A 16,441-nucleotide genomic window follows, 5' to 3' on the forward strand; every position below is an offset into this window, starting at 1 on the left:
ACTTTCTTGGTTTGAACCGGTTAGTATGTGCAACTAAAATTGGTTTTACTTCATTGTGACACTTATTGCAGCTGCTGGTGAGATTCGATCCCCGATTATTATACCTTTTTAAAACTTATGAGAAGAAGTATTCTAATTATTTCAGAAATTAGTAATCACCTTATTTTGATTAATTTATAGTGAAATTAACCAATTTATAAAATAACATTTTGTTTCTTTCTATAATATACAGTATTTGATTAAGGCCGGGCTAACGATGCCATCAATGTTCAGAAAGTTTCACTTTGGCTATTTCTACTGCTCAAACTCTTTCTCTCTCTCACTCGATCAATTCGTCGAACAAGTGGTGTGTGTGAAGTGAAAAGGTAAGTGACGAGATCGATCATAAAGCAGAGAGATGGGTATGCGTATTTCATCTGTGTTAGCGCATTTGCTATTCGTTGCTATAACAACCCTTGTTCTCATCTGGCTTTTAAGATTCCGGGAAGGCCTTTCTTTCCACTCTGCAGGCAACAATTTCAAGATTTTCAATGTAAATCTCACATGCCCCTATTTGTTATTATATTATATATTTATGAATGTATGTTTTGTGATGATCTTTGCTCATTAGTCATTTGAACAATGCAGCTTCACCCACTGTTTATGGTCGTTGGCTTTGTATTAATCTCCGGAGAAGGTATCACCCTTTGCTCACCAACCATAATGATAAATAATAATAAATTATGAACAATACTGCATTATAATAGAGTTAAACTAATAGTATTTTTTTTTTTGAATACTACTAACTCTATTACAATGCAGTATCTGTTCATAACTACTTTCTCAACCTATTGAAGCACAAGAGTCAGTATTGCCTCACTGAGGCTCGAACCCACCACCTCCCGTATAAAGTAATAGTATTAAAAAAATAGAGTAATAACAACATCATCAATTTTTCTCATTTATGAAACAAATTAGATGCTCTAGTTTGAAGTTATTTCTAACTTCTAAGTTAGGAAAATGTTTTAATTTGTATGTTTTAGCATATATATTATATATATAGGTTCAGTGCGAACTGACCTTAACACGCGGACATACAAACTTTTAGAATTGCACCGCACTTACTATATGATTGCACCGCAAGGTTAAGCATGTCTAAGAATCGTAGCGGTGCAATCATGTAGTAGTTGCGGTGTTATTTTCACCTCTTAATTTTTATATTTGACACAACATGAAAAGTTTATTTTTATTTTAAAATATTTATTGTTAATTATCTTTGACGCAATATTCACCTTTCAATGTAGTATTATATGTTTGATTATCAATCAATTCATGGGTAGCCAATTAATAACTACAAAAATTTTATTGTGAAATAATGAACACTTATAATAAAAAGAAATAATTAACGTTATGTCAAATTTATATATATTATTATATTGTTTTGTTGATATTGTTGATGCAAACATTGTAACTATCAACCCAACCAAAGTCTGCGAGTATTTACGTTAAAAGCCAAGATACATTTTCAAGAACATTTTTTTGTCACATAATTAAGTTAGTGCACAAAACAGTGCATACCGTAATCAAGCTAGCGACATGCTAAATCTAGATCATATATATTGCTCTTTCACCGTGTCATCTCGAGAAATATCATATTCCAAATTTGGTTTTAGAACCTTCATAACTTCAAAGGAAAATTTAAAATGGAAATGTTGGATTCATGGAATTGAAAGTACTTACAATTGTCGCATACATCTCGAAAAATTATTCGTTTTTTGAAATATTCATAATTCTTTACAAGATAATATCTGTTTTATACTAGAATAAATACCTCATCACGTACCGGGGTTCGATCCTGTGACCACCCATTTAATCACTATTAGTTGTTTGACTTGCTGGTTAAATAACTAATATAAGTGTTTGATTAATTAGCTTTTTGTAATAGCTTATTGATTCGAAACGCTAAAATTCAAAAAGCTACTCAAAACAACTTTTTCGATTAACTTTTTGAGAAAGTCATTTTGTAATCAGCTATCGGCTAACAATTAATTTACCAAACAACTTTCTATAATCAGCTAATGTTATCAACTTAAACCCACTAATCCAATCAGCTAACAACTATTTACCAAGCACCCCAAAATCTGAACTAACTAGCTAATAATTGTTTCACATACACATCTTTATGACAAACTTTTTATACATGGTGTTTATTTTTGTGTATGTGCAGCCATATTGGTATATACCACACCCATGAGGCTGGGTTATGTGATGAGTAAGAGACTGAAACCATTGCACATAAGTCTACACTTGATAGCCCTTGGTGCTGCCATTGTTGGACTATATGCAGTTTTCAAGTTCCACCATGACACTGGAACTTCAAATCTTGTTTCCTTGCATTCCTGGATTGGCATTTCCACTGTCGCTTTGTTTGCTTTGCAGGTATGAATATAATATAATGCTTTCCATCTATGTATACATGGTATGTATGCTTGGAACTTAATGCACATGGACCAAAGATTGAATCTGTACGTAGATCAATTAGCTATTCTTACCTATAACATTTATAAACTCATATTTTTTTTACATGTTGAATTATATTCTTAACAACCTTTCTTTTAACAAAAATATTGATTTGCCTCCTATGTTATGTCTTCTTGGTTAATTTTGTCTTATAATTTTTTTCTCTCCAACATTTCAATAACTTATGCTAGCTTAATTCAATTTAACTATTCATTAAAAAAGTTCATATTTACATATCATTTTGGCAAATTATACCATTGCATGTACCAGGGTCCACAATGCATTGTAGGCCCCATTCAAATTATGTATGTGTCTGTAGTTACCTTATTATGTGCATGTAGTTAACATATCATGTGCTTGTAAATAAATTAAAGACACACACATATATATATATATATAAAATATGTTAATTGCATATATAAAATTTTTGGACCAAGTCTACAATGCAATTAAAGTGGACCATGCTCTCATGATTTTCTGACCAAATAGATATTTAATCAACTATTGAATTGCCCGACCCACCATTTGTATACCTAGCATGCATAAAAATTTTGGGAGAAGAGACCAAGGTTCAAATCTTGGCGACGGCAGTAAGGGGATTATATGCTCAAAGTGGGCAGATCCCTTGATTTACCTCCTCCTAAATGATGTAAAAACTAAAAAGCTTCTTGTTATATTGAATCACAAATACCACGATATTATCATCATTTCACTATATTTTTGTGTGAACTAAACAATAAATGATTGCCATATATATAAGAATAATATAATTATTAATTTTAGCGGCTTGCCAACATATCCATGCATGCATGCAGTGGGTGTTCTCCTTCTTCACCTTGTTGTTCCCAAGTTCAAGACCATCAAGTAAAGCTCCATGGCATGCTCTGTTTGGGCTCATCATCTTCTCCATGGGAATACTAAGTGCAGTGACAGGCTTGCTGGAGAAATTCATATCACTGGACCTCAAAAGGGACCAAGAAGGATTCATAGTCAATTTCATAGGACTTTTGTTACTTCTCTTTGGTATTTCTGTTGGCTTAACTGTTCTCTTACCTCGTGGCTACCTACTAGAAATCTGAGATGCAAATACTAAAGCATCTTTTTTATTTTTATTCTTTTTTTTATTTCTATTGTTATTTGATTAATTTGACTTAATTTTTTATAACTTCATTTTTTTTTTGAGTTTAACTTGAACGTGTGAAATGCTAGCTTGATTTGTGTTAAGCGGATTGTGTTTTAACCCGCAGGATATTATTAGTCATTTGTTAAAAAAATGATTGGTAACTTTAATTTGATGTTTACTATTAGCTGGTATATATATAATATATATAATGATATATGTCAACTACTATGTAGTGTGATGACTCATATGTTATAATATTAACAACAAGAAGAAGTAGATCTATTTGCTAATGTGAAAAATGTAACAAATGTTAACCATTGATCTAGTAAATCTACAACATGATATGCTAACATCATTGATTGAAATGGAATTGGAATTTGTGACCTTCTATTTAGAAGGACCACGACGTTGCCATCAAACTAAAAGATAGTTCGCACATTGATTGTTTCCCTTTTTTTTTTTTTTTTTTTTGGGTGCAATATAGGCCAAACCAGATTGCCATCATCCTCCTTTCGGGGCATATGTTTCCAAGAATTCTACCATACTTACTGCTATTATACTTTTTCTATTGTGATGTATACATTAATCTTTAATTTTAACAGAAATCTATATTTTTATTGTATTTTTATCTTGTTGAAAAAATCTTGAGTACTAACTATTTTTTTTTAAACATTACATACAACTACTATTGTATAATAAATTAATTGCAAATCACATATAAAAAATTAATTAACCTCAGCCATAGATCAACCTCATAAGAGAGAGAATATGAGATAAAGTGAAATGGATTCATCTACAAATGAAAGTTTATAGAACAATATTTTCTGACAAAATTATTGAAGGCCCATGGCTACTGTGCACAGCAGGCGCCCATGCGAGCGCGTTTGGCACGCCTACAACTTTATGTTTATTATTATTATTATTTTAAATTTGATTTGTTTTAATTTTTTTTTCTTCCCCTCTTATATATTTTCTCTTTTCTAATCACACTTACAAAAATTCCTCAAAAATTACGAAAAAACTCCATTAATAAAAATGCTCTAACCAATCTCTATCATCTCGTCTGCTCCTTCTAGGACAATTATTAACAATCTTTTCTCAAAAAAAAAAAAAAAACAATATTTTTAGCTGAAAGTGTTGTATGCTGCAGTAACAAATTTTGTCGGCAATCATCTCTCCCATTTTAATCACATTTTTTGCCTGTCAAATATTGCTAGACGTGGCCTGTTCCGGAATTAGCAATATTTCTAAGTTCGTACTATCTTTCTGTCCCACGTATATATATTTATAATAGGATAAGTGAAATTCATTAGCCCGATTGACATTCAAAATTTAATTGTGTAACTCTCAAAATTGACAAAAATAATTATATTAAATATAAAATTACAAAGTTAATTTTTATATTGAAAATTAGAATTAATCATAATTAATTCCGTAACTCATAAGAATATAATTAACTCAATAATTTCTCATATGTTGGAGGCAGAGGCTTCGCAAACCTCTGCTACTCCACACAACACGAGTTTCGAGCAAAAACTAAGCTTGTGCTTTCGTCTCCCCCCCCCCTCCCCCGCGCCCCAATTGCAAGGGTTTCACAAGCCCAGAGCTCATTTAGGAATTTGAGTTACACTTACCCTTGCGCATGAAAGAGACTTTTTGTGCTATACAATTGAAACAACTCAAAAAATAGAATTACATATATACTAGTGCAAACTCATATTTATTTTTCAATATGGAAAAATGCTAGTTCCAAGCATTCCCAACTCAGATCAAATGGGTAAACTTGTGATTAAATTTTTAATTTACCCATTATCAATTTTGAACATATAATATATTAAATTAAACATCTCAGTTAAGAAAACACAAATCCAGTTTGACCCAACCAAAATTGAAAGTTGATCCCCCTGAAAATTACATATAATACAAAAACTCTCTGACGTGACAAGTAATGATAGATTATCTTCATTTTGTGAATCCCAAGAAAGATGTCTACATACAAAATTTGTATGAGGGGGTAAAAGGTAGGAGTAAATTCTAGTAATCCAAGTACTATTTTTCATTACAAAATAGTTACTTTAAATGTCATTGAAGCCATTTTTTTTAGTAAATTGATGATTCATTTAGCACAAGGGCACGTTGTGGCTAGTCTAGATGTGTTGTGCCTTGGTTGACGATGTGCCATGCCTTAGCCGACGACATGTGGTGATTGAGCCACCGTACCTTATGGACCATAAGGTACGGTGTTGTCGTTTTCAATTTTTATATATTAATTTTTAACGTCATAAGCTATGGTCCTTATTAGTTTGTTAGTTGTTGTTTTCAATTTTTAATTTTTAACGTCATAGGTTATGGCCCTTATCAGTTTATTAGTTGTCGTTTCCAATTTTTAATGCTATAATTATTAGTGTACGCAATTGTTATAATCTTATGTTCCAAAATGATACACAATTGCACTTAAAGTCATCAAAGCAAGGGCCAACATGGCCACTATATATTGAAATTTAATACGTTAGTTGTATGTGTGTTGACTAATCGATCTCATCTAATGTAACAAGCATGTCAATGATATTTTTTTTAGAGCATGTGTATTGTATTTTAATTATCAATGAATGGTCCATGTACGTAGAAAGCTATATTGCACATGGAAGCCATACCGCTCTTAATTAGCCACTTGTCCAGGCCTAGTTAGCAGCGCGGCAAAAAAAGACTTCAACTTCTAATTACTCAAACTTTGTTACTATACAATAATGCTTTTATTACAGTTTACTTACAGGTTTGTGCAATTAACACATGTAATACGACACCAGGTTTCCCTTTGGTGACCTTATAGTGTGATTCACAGGGATAGATTGTGTATTCGATATTTCGATCCTAGAATTTTTATTTTGACAAAAATTTGTGTGAGACCATCTTATGAATTCTTATCTGTGAGAGGTCAAGTTAAAATGAAAATATAATGAAAAATGTAATACTCCGTACTAATTAAGGACATAATAAAGTATTTCTTTCTTATAAGGGAAATGGTAAAACTTTGGAAGAAAAAAAAAATAATACATTACATTTTGATACAAAAATATTACATTTTTCTTTAATTTATAAGTAACAAACACCTTATAACACTTTATTCCTGATTAATATAATATTATTCAGTATAAGTATTACAAACAACATACATAAAGATCTCTGAAATGATCTCACAAGAGAGTCACTTTTTTTATTTTAAAGATATATGTATTTTTATTTTTAGTTATATGTCTATTTTAAAAGTTTAATTAAGTTCATAGTACACTGTGCTTTAATAATTGTTCTTTTAACTTTTTTTTTTGACACATGCATGCACTTAGAGCATTCTTATCAATGGGTTATTTCACGGTTTTTTAGGAGTTTTTGTAAGTGTGATTAGGAAAAAGAAAGTGGGAGGGGAGAAAAAAATAAAACAAATATGAAAACAAAAATTTAAAAGCATGAGTATGAAAAAAAATTAAAAAGAAGATGAGTCAGGTGCGCCTGACGCGCCCAGCAGTGCACGCGCCCGCTGGGCGCATAGTGACCGTGGGTGGCTGGGCAAAATGTTATGTGGGGCGCACTTTACTGCTATGAACCTTTGTTTTGCAGGAGTAACTTTTTCATTCTCTCACTGCACCTCACCTCTCTCTTGCCCTATTGGCATTATTTTCTCAATAACCGTGTATTATTCTCAGCTATGGATGTCCTTACATTGCCACTCTGGATAAGTTGATAGTACACTCTGCTTTAAAAATTATTCTTTGGGAAAAAGGTCAAACATGCCCTTAAACTTTAGGCCAAAAGTCAATTAGATACCTAAAATTTTAAAAGGTGCAATTAAGCCCTCAAACATGTTATTTTTGGTCAAATAAGTCAAATTTTCAGGTAACCAACAGGTTACTGGTCAAAATGCTGGAAAATATCATCACCAACCAAAAGGCCACCTTCTCCGGCAAGTCGCCGGAGAAGGCAACCTTTTGGTCGCTTTCTGCCAGAGATGGCGACTAGCGACAACTCGGTTATCCCTGCTCGTCAGAATTTGTCGCCGGTCGTCGTACTGATACAAATGACATGTAATAACAGGTCATTTACTTATTTTTGGGCTTTATTATCTCAATTTGACATGTTTGAGGGTTTAATTGCACATTTTAAAAATTTAGGTGATTAATTGACTTTTGGCCTAAAGTTTAGGGGCTTATTTGACAATTTTCCGTTGTTCTTTTAACTTTTTTGACACATGCACTTGTATTGCTACTGTAGATAATGAATTATACTACATGTATTCCCTATTTTTATTCTCTCACTTTTACTTTCTTAATTATGTGGCAATTCATGATTAGTTATCTTCATGTTGTAGATCCTAATAAAAATGTTAACATCGAAATTCTGTGAAAAGGAGTAAAAGTTTAGAGTAGGAGTAGTCTTTTTCCTATAAGTTGATAATACACTATGCTTTAATAATATAATTGTTCTAGGAGTAGTATTTTTTCTCATATAAGTTAATACTACAGAAGCACTTACATTACCAGCCACTCCGGTACACTGTAGGGCTCTAATAATTGTTCTTTTAACTTTTTTTTTTGACACTCCAGACTGAAGGATAATATGATTACACGTATTGAGATTTTAAGGTAGTGTGAACTTTCATTTGGGAAAGACAGTCATGCCACTCGAGTACTCGACCATAAAGTCTTTGACAAACATCTTTTAGTTAAAATGATCTACGAGAATAAAACACCAGCCAAAGATTTTATTGCATGGCGTCTTAATCAAAGCCTAAAATACTAAATGTTAGAAAAAAAGCATGAAGATTAAAATGATCTAAAATGGTAGAGTGAACACCACGGTAGTTCTTTGGACTACGACGTTCACGGTGGTTCGATCTGCTGGCCGGTGGTTGTTGTCGATAGGGAGTTTAGAGAAAGAGAGTTGGTGTGTGTATCATGTGCTCATTCTCTTTTTCTTTTATTTATATATTTATATATTTTTTATTTTTTTGTCACTTTCTACTTAAATCAACATGGAGACAAGCCTAATTTAACCATGCATGTGTAAGAAAAAAAAACAAAAAACAAAAACAAAAACGTCTAACCTGACTTCACCCTTCTTTTGCCTTTATGCTATTGTTTTCTTTTCTTCCCACATGGATTCTTTTATATATTATAGTTTCAATAATCATGAACTATTATAATATTCAAAAAATTATTTGTATTAGAAAAATAGTAATTCATGTTTTTGTTGCTACTATTTTTATTTTTTTTTTGTTGATGCATTAATATTGTTGGCTTTGGTTAAAAATATTGTTAAACAATATTGGTTAAAAATATTAGCAATAGTTTTGTTGCTACTATTTTTTTTTGTTGATGTATTAATATTTGGTAAATAAATTACATGTGTTTGAAAATAAATTTGCATAATACTTGATATTAATAATTTTAATAATAGTTTTATTTTGGATGCAAAAAATGAGGATTTAACTTCTACTCAAGATGTTAGCACCTCATTGATAATTAAAGATGGTCAGAAAACTAATAAAAGGAATGCATTCGGTGTATTCTAAGGTTCACTTTTGATTTGAATAATTTGTAACTTTTTAATTCTTTGCATTTCAATTTCAACAAAATGGGTAATTATTTAATAATTTTTTGCATGTAGATCTTTAATTTTTAGTAATTCTATTATACAACTTATATTAATATAATTCTTTTCAAATTTTCATTCTTTTAATTAAACACATTTAAATTATTATATGAAGTATTACAACAATATTACTAATATTTAGTCCGTGTATCGAACTAGTCAATTACTAGTATGTATGCATGTGTGTGTGTGTGTGTATATATATATATAGGAGAATGTTTAATTAGGTGATCGAGAACACTTCCCCCAATAAAATGTGGGGACACATTCACACCATCCCTAGTCACTATTGAGAAATAAAGACTAGGATTTTACTACTACTAAACTTTCAAGTTTGCAATACTTATAAAATGAACCATCGTTTTTAAATTTTTTTAATATTTATAAAATTGACCTAATATTTTTTTTTTACTAAAACCTTCAACCATTGATGAATGTTGCTGGACGGCTAAGATCATTCCTCACTCTTTACAGGAGGACCATATTCTCATTTTATCCTACCAATGTGTGTGTGTGTGTGTGTGTGTGTGTATGTATCACAAATATATCACAATAGTGACAATACAGTGAACATATATCATAAATATATCAAAATAGTGACAATACAATGAACATATATCACATCATAGTGACAATACAGTGAATAAATCACACACAAAAAATAGGGGTTGCGATTAAAATTGCTTCCACATTAATAAATCATAATATATCGCAAATATATCACAATACAGTTATTACAGTGAACATATATCACAAATTATCACAATAGTGACAATATAGTGAACAAATATCACAAATTATCACAATAGTGACAATACAGTGAACATATATCACAAATATATCAAAATAGTGACAATATAGTGGACATATATCATAAATATATCACAATAGTGACAATACACTGATACAGTGAAAAAATCACCCATAAAAAATTAGGGTTTGCGATAAAAATTGCTTCCACATTAATAAATCACAATATATCAGATAATAATAATAATATATCGCAAATATATCACAATACAATCATTACAGTCAACAAATAACAAATCAAAAATTAGGGTTTGCGATTTACCTTGGTTTCCCGCAATAATCCCCGGAGAACAAAGGCCTCTATTAATAATCACGTATCACGATAAGGGCTTCCACCACCAACGATCATCGGACAACCGACCAATCAGACTATTAGACTCGGTCTCACCGTCCCACCGTATCGGACTAACAGAGAACAACCGACAATAGAGGGAAAACTAGAGAAGATGACTCATAGAGATTGAGAGTAGAGACTACAGAGTCTCAGAGTAGAGAGTAGAAAGAAGTCAGAGAAGATGAACGATTGCGGAAATGAACGCTATCAGCGTTCAAAAAATATATATACAAAGCTTAAATAACGTCGCATGGTATGTAACCTAATCCTAATCCTAAAAAATATCGGATATTCGGGCGGGTCGGATATCAAAATATCAAACCCTATCCGAACTCCCTTCTCCGACGTCGTTTAGCCTCGCGGTTCGGATACGGCCATTCAAATACGGATCGGGTCGGATTGGCTTGATTCGGATTTCAAACCGGGCGGTTTCTTTGGGTATGGTCGGGTTTGCACAGTCCTAGTTTTGTATATTGAGATCTAAAATTGTGAATATTTAATTTAAAATTGTGAAAATAGAGTTCAATTTTGGACGCAGTTTTAGACCCGGGTCAACCTGACAATCTTGTAAGGTGGACCCGAATCTATGGCATAACAACTTCATGGCCGCCAAACCGTTCTTAATTAGCCGCTTGTCCAGGCCTAATTAGTAGCGCGGCAAAAAAAAAAATGACTTGAACTTCTAATTACTCAAACTTTGTTACAATGCTTTTATAGTTTACATACAGGTTTGTGCAATTAACACAGGTAATACGACACCAGGTTTCCCTTTAGTGACCTTAGCTTGTAGTGTGATTCTCGGGGATAGATTGTCTATTCGATATATCGATCTTATGATTTTTTTTTTAACAAAAATTTGTGTGAGACCGTCTCACGTATCTTTATCTGTGAGACTGATCGGGTTAAAATGAAAATATTAAAAAATGTAATACAAATTAAGAATATAATAAAATATTTGTTACTTATAAGGAAACAGTAATTGGTAAAGCTTGTTGAAGAAAAAATGTAATATATTACATTATTATCCAGTATAAGTATTAATATTACATTAGTCATTCATAGTACACTATCCTTTAATAATTGTTTTAACTTTTTTTTTTTTTTTTGACACATGCATGCACTTACATTGCCACTCCGCCTCAAATTTTCAAATTGGATTTGCACGCCCCAACTTTTTGACGAGAAGATCCGTAATGAATTTTGCCCCTGCATCAACGGCGACCGCCCTTCTCTACCTGGGCCGCCGTCTCCCCTCCGCCTCCTGGGCCAAAATCTTGTTTTGCTCGTCCTACTTCGGCGGAATCATCATTCATCACTCCTCAATTTTCACATTCAATGTCTACCTCGGCGGCCGGTCCACTTTCGCCGACTCCACATTCGCCACAATGTTCGTAACCTAGAACCCCTTTCCCTGCCTAGAGGATAGAAACTGAGTAATGTGCTGGATAATTAATTTTCCTGGATTAATACAGTCCACTGTTTTTGTTTTTAATTTTTTAATAAATTTATTGTTTGGGTTTATACATGAAGTCATATGTATTGTATGTTAAAGACTTGAAGATTATAATATATATATATATATATATATATATAAGTAACAACTTTGCTCATTTTCCTACTCATTTTTTAGAAAATAACCAAACACACAAAAACAGTTTTGCGCTGTGCAACCAAACACCGGAAAGGGGAAATGTTTTCCAGAAGTCATTTTTCTGCTTTCCAAACACACCCGTACTCCCAAATTCTACTCCATCACTTTTACTTCATAATAAAGATTGAGTATTTTCATCATGTGGTTCCAGGATAGGTGTCTACATCAAAAGTCTGTGAGAGGAAGTACAAGTTGAGAGTCTGAAATGGGAGTCCATGTAGTATTTAATTGTTCTTTTAACTTTTTTTGACACTCCGGGCTGACGGATAGTATGATTTTTCAAATTTGTAACCTCACATTTGAAAGAGTCACAATCATGCCATTCGACTACAAAGTTTTTGGCAAACATCTTTTAGTTACATTAAAGTTAACTATTGTAATTCATTTTTTTCTTAAAAAAACTATGATATAAATTCGACAAGAATATATATATATATATATATATATATATATATATATATATATATATATATATATATATATATATATATATATATATATATATATATATATATAGTCATAATCAGGTGTGGCCGCGTCTTAACGTGTGGTCAGTGCGGCCGCACCACTATGTAAACAGATATGCACCACTTAATGTTAGAAAATGTACTATACAAATATGCACCGTTAAGTACACAACACCAAAAAACACACCACTAGATATGCAAATATACACCACACAGTGTTAGGAAATGCACCATTAGGGGCAGGAGAGTTATGGTGCATTATTTTGGGTGTGTGGTGTGTTTTTAGATGTTTTTGTGTATTTTCATTTGTGGTGCATTTTCTAACATTGAGTGGTGTATATTTGTATACATAGTGATGTATTCTGCACTGGCCGCACGGGAAGACACGGCCACAGTTGAATAGAAATATATATATATATATATATATATATATATATATATATATATATATATATATTTATTTATTTATTTATTTATAGGAGAAGGTTTAATTAGGTGAGAAGTGAGAACACCTCTCCCAATCAAAAAGTGGGGACACATTCACACCCATCATATTGAGAAATCAAAGACTAGGATTTTACAACTACTAAACTTTCAAGTTTGCAATACTTATAAAATGAATCTCACTTTTAAATTTTTTATACTTATAAAATTGACCAATTATTATTTTTTTACTAAGACCTTTAATCATTAATGAATCTTGCTGGATGGCTAAGATCATTCCTCACTCTTTACCTGAGAGCCCTATTCTCATTTAATCCTACCGATTGTGTATATATATATATATGTGTTTGTGTGTAGTCATTATTTTAGATACATAAAAAATTACTACTTAAATTATATAAATTTACTACTATAACTATACAATTATTATTTTTTTAATTGTAAATTACATAAATGGACTGTTTGTATCAATTTTTTTTATATTATATTTACAGTATTATTTTTATGTAGGTGCGTTGACCTGGTCCATTATATAGCGTGGACGGTGGACCTGTCCATTATATAATTTGCTATCCTCGGGCCAGGGCATTAGGCTCACACTTGCAACACAATATATCTCTAATACAAGACCGAAAGAGAGAAAAATCCACCAAAATTGGCGAAAAAGATGAAGGATTGCCATGTCCTTTTAGTAATGTATCCAGCGCAAGGCCAAATTAATCCTTGTCTACAATTCGCAAAGCGCCTTGCAAAATTGGGCGTTAAGATCACCTTCATGACAAGTATCTCCGCCATCAATCGCATGCAGGAATCCATAGAAGGGGTAGACTTTGCAACCTTTTCGGACGGATACGATGCTGGGTTTAAGGGCTCCATGGAAGATGAGTACCCTGAGTTCTATGCTTCTTTAAAGGCTAGAGGGTCCAAAGCCGTGGCAGACCTTATCGCGGCTAAACGGGAAAATGGCTCCCCGTTCTCTCGAGTTATCTACACCACGGTTATGCCGTGGGTGGGTTTACTGGCGGGCATTCTTCAAGTTCCCAGCACGCTTCTTTGGGTTCAAGCCGCTACGATTTTCGATATTTTTTACTACTATTTCACGGGGGACGAGGAACGTTTTAGAAGTTGCACGGGGGATAATGATGGAGTGGTTGAGCTTGGAGGGTTGATGGCGCTTAGCCCAAGGGAGTTCCCTTCCTATTTGCTTGCGGAAGCTTCCAATGCCACGGATTTTATGATAGCACAACTCATGAAAGACCATGTTGAGCTGATTAAGAAAGAAGGGCGCCCCAAGGTTCTTGTGAACACTTTTGATGCGTTGGAGTTTGAGGCTTTGAGGGTTATAGAGAAGGTTGGATTGGTAGGAATTGGGCCCTTGGCTCCTCCTGCGGCCTACTTGGACGGGGTAGATCCTTATTGTGACGGGAGAGAAAAGGGTAACGATTATGTCGAGTGGCTGGATTCCCAGGCTAAAGGTAGTGTGATTTATGTAGCGTTTGGTAGCTATTCAGATGTACCAAATCAAATGATGGAGGAGATTGCACAAGGGCTAGTTCAAACGGGAAGGCCGTTTTTGTGGGTAATGAGGGAGGGTGGGAATGGCGAAAATCCGGAGGAGAAGTTGAGCTGCAAGGAGGACGTGGAAAAACAAGGGAAAATAGTGCGTTGGTGCTCACAAGCTGAGGTTTTACAGCATTTCAGCGTGGGATGTTTCGTGAGTCATTGTGGATGGAATTCCACTCTAGAGGCTCTGACTTATGGAGTCCCTATTGTGGGGTGCCCACTTTGGACCGATCAAGGGTGTAACTCTAAACTCATACAAGATGTTTGGAAGACTGGGGTTAGAGTGAATGTCAATGTGAAAGGCATTGTTGAGGCTAATGAATTGAAGAGGTGCATAGAATGCATAATGGGGGAAGGGGAGATAGCACAAGGGTTGAGAAATAATGCTACAAAATTCAAGGCTTTGGCTAAGGAAGCAATGAGGGAAGATGGCTCATCTAATGTCAATCTCAAGGCATATGTGGAGGAGGTGCTTCTTGGTCTTGTGTGAGAATAATATCTTATGTGGATTTTTACCTTGTCATTAAAAAATGTTTAATCTGATCTTTGATATATCGGTGATGAGAACTTATTTAGTCGAACTTTTTATAAAACATTTTTACCTGTTTTAGTACAAATAAAACAGTTTTACTTAAAATTTTACTCTAGACTTTTATCATCCAAACATAAAGGAATCCACCATCAATTTGAGTCAAGTGTGATCATATCTTTAAAGTTTAAAACTTTATTCTCACACTCTATCTTTAAAGTTTAAAACTTTATTTTCACACTCTAGACTTTTACCATCCAAATGTATCACCTCCTCTGAAACTCAAACCAACTCCCTCCCATATGAAAGTGCAACTAGCTTAGGTGTCACTAGACCACAAGGATTAATTTAAATGCTATTAGTTTCACATTTTCTATATATACTTAGTGTTGGGATGAAGTTTTTATTTGAATCCTAGATGAAGCACCTTGAAATTATTATCTCTTTTTGTTTCCCTTTCTTGCATTATGTCTATACTCTACAAATTAAATTAAACTTTGGCAACACTTCCTCCAGTACTATAACTTTTCACCTTAGCTCTAGTTTTCTGAAAACAGTATATTTGAGTGCTCTAATATGTTGTTGTAACCCATTGTATTTTGGGTAACTAACGATTCAACGCTTAGCTTCTAGCACCATCATGAGGAAATAAATTAATTTTAAAGAAAGTGTGAATCGCACGTCTTATATTAACCCCTTTCAAAAATTACCACACTGTGTTTTTGAAAATTTTTTATATTTGATTTGTTTTTAATTATATTGAAGAAAATCTAATAATACCTTCATCCAAACCTTATAGTATAAATAAAAACACACCAACGACAATGGCTAAATAAAACGTTGTCTTTAAAAAAATAAACGCTAAAGACAACGGTTTTAAAAAATCGTTGTCTTTGTAGTGTTGTGTATTCAAGTTCACTTAAAGACAACACCAACGGCAATAATTAAATAAAACCGTTGTCTAAATTAAAAAAAAAAAACAAACAAACGGGTGCACAAAGACAACGGTTTTAATAAACCATTGTCTTTGAAGTGTTGTCTATTCAAGTGTGCTTAAAGACAACACACAAACAACAACAGTTAAATAAAATCATTGTCTTTTTAAAAAAAAAACGCGCAAAGATAACGGTTCTAAAAAACTGTTGTCTTTGTAGTGTTGTGTATTCAAGTGCACTTAAAGACAACACACCAACGACAACAGTTACATAAAACCGTTGTCTTTTATTTAAAAAAAATGCACATAGACAACGGTTTTTAAAAACCATTGTCTTTGAAGACAATACTTTTGTCAAAAACTATTGTCTTTTTAGTGTTGTCTATGTGCATTTTTCTTATAGTGTCAAATAACACATTTGTGATTTTCTTTGAGAGAAGG

General features: G+C 32.9%; 2 protein-coding genes across 2 annotated transcripts; both read left to right on the plus strand.

Moving 5' to 3' along the window:
* The first annotated feature begins 357 nt into the window (after positions 1-357).
* Positions 358-3,578, plus strand: LOC116001378 (probable ascorbate-specific transmembrane electron transporter 1). Its single transcript, XM_031241260.1, has 4 exons — positions 358-532; positions 628-676; positions 2,207-2,418; positions 3,315-3,578. The coding sequence occupies exons 1-4, from the start codon at positions 398-400 to the stop codon at positions 3,576-3,578; spliced, it is 660 nt and encodes a 219-aa protein (XP_031097120.1). The 5' UTR covers positions 358-397.
* A 10,011-nt stretch (positions 3,579-13,589) lies between these two features.
* On the plus strand, positions 13,590-15,174 carry LOC116002796 (crocetin glucosyltransferase, chloroplastic-like). Its single transcript, XM_031242964.1, has one exon. It carries the CDS (start codon positions 13,642-13,644, stop codon positions 15,025-15,027), a length of 1,386 nt encoding a protein of 461 aa, XP_031098824.1. The 5' UTR covers positions 13,590-13,641; the 3' UTR covers positions 15,028-15,174.
* Positions 15,175-16,441: the final 1,267 nt, after the last annotated feature.

The sequence above is a fragment of the Ipomoea triloba genome, chromosome 13 (assembly GCF_003576645.1).
Source record: "Ipomoea triloba cultivar NCNSP0323 chromosome 13, ASM357664v1".
In the NCBI taxonomy this organism is placed as follows: Eukaryota; Viridiplantae; Streptophyta; class Magnoliopsida; order Solanales; family Convolvulaceae; genus Ipomoea; species Ipomoea triloba.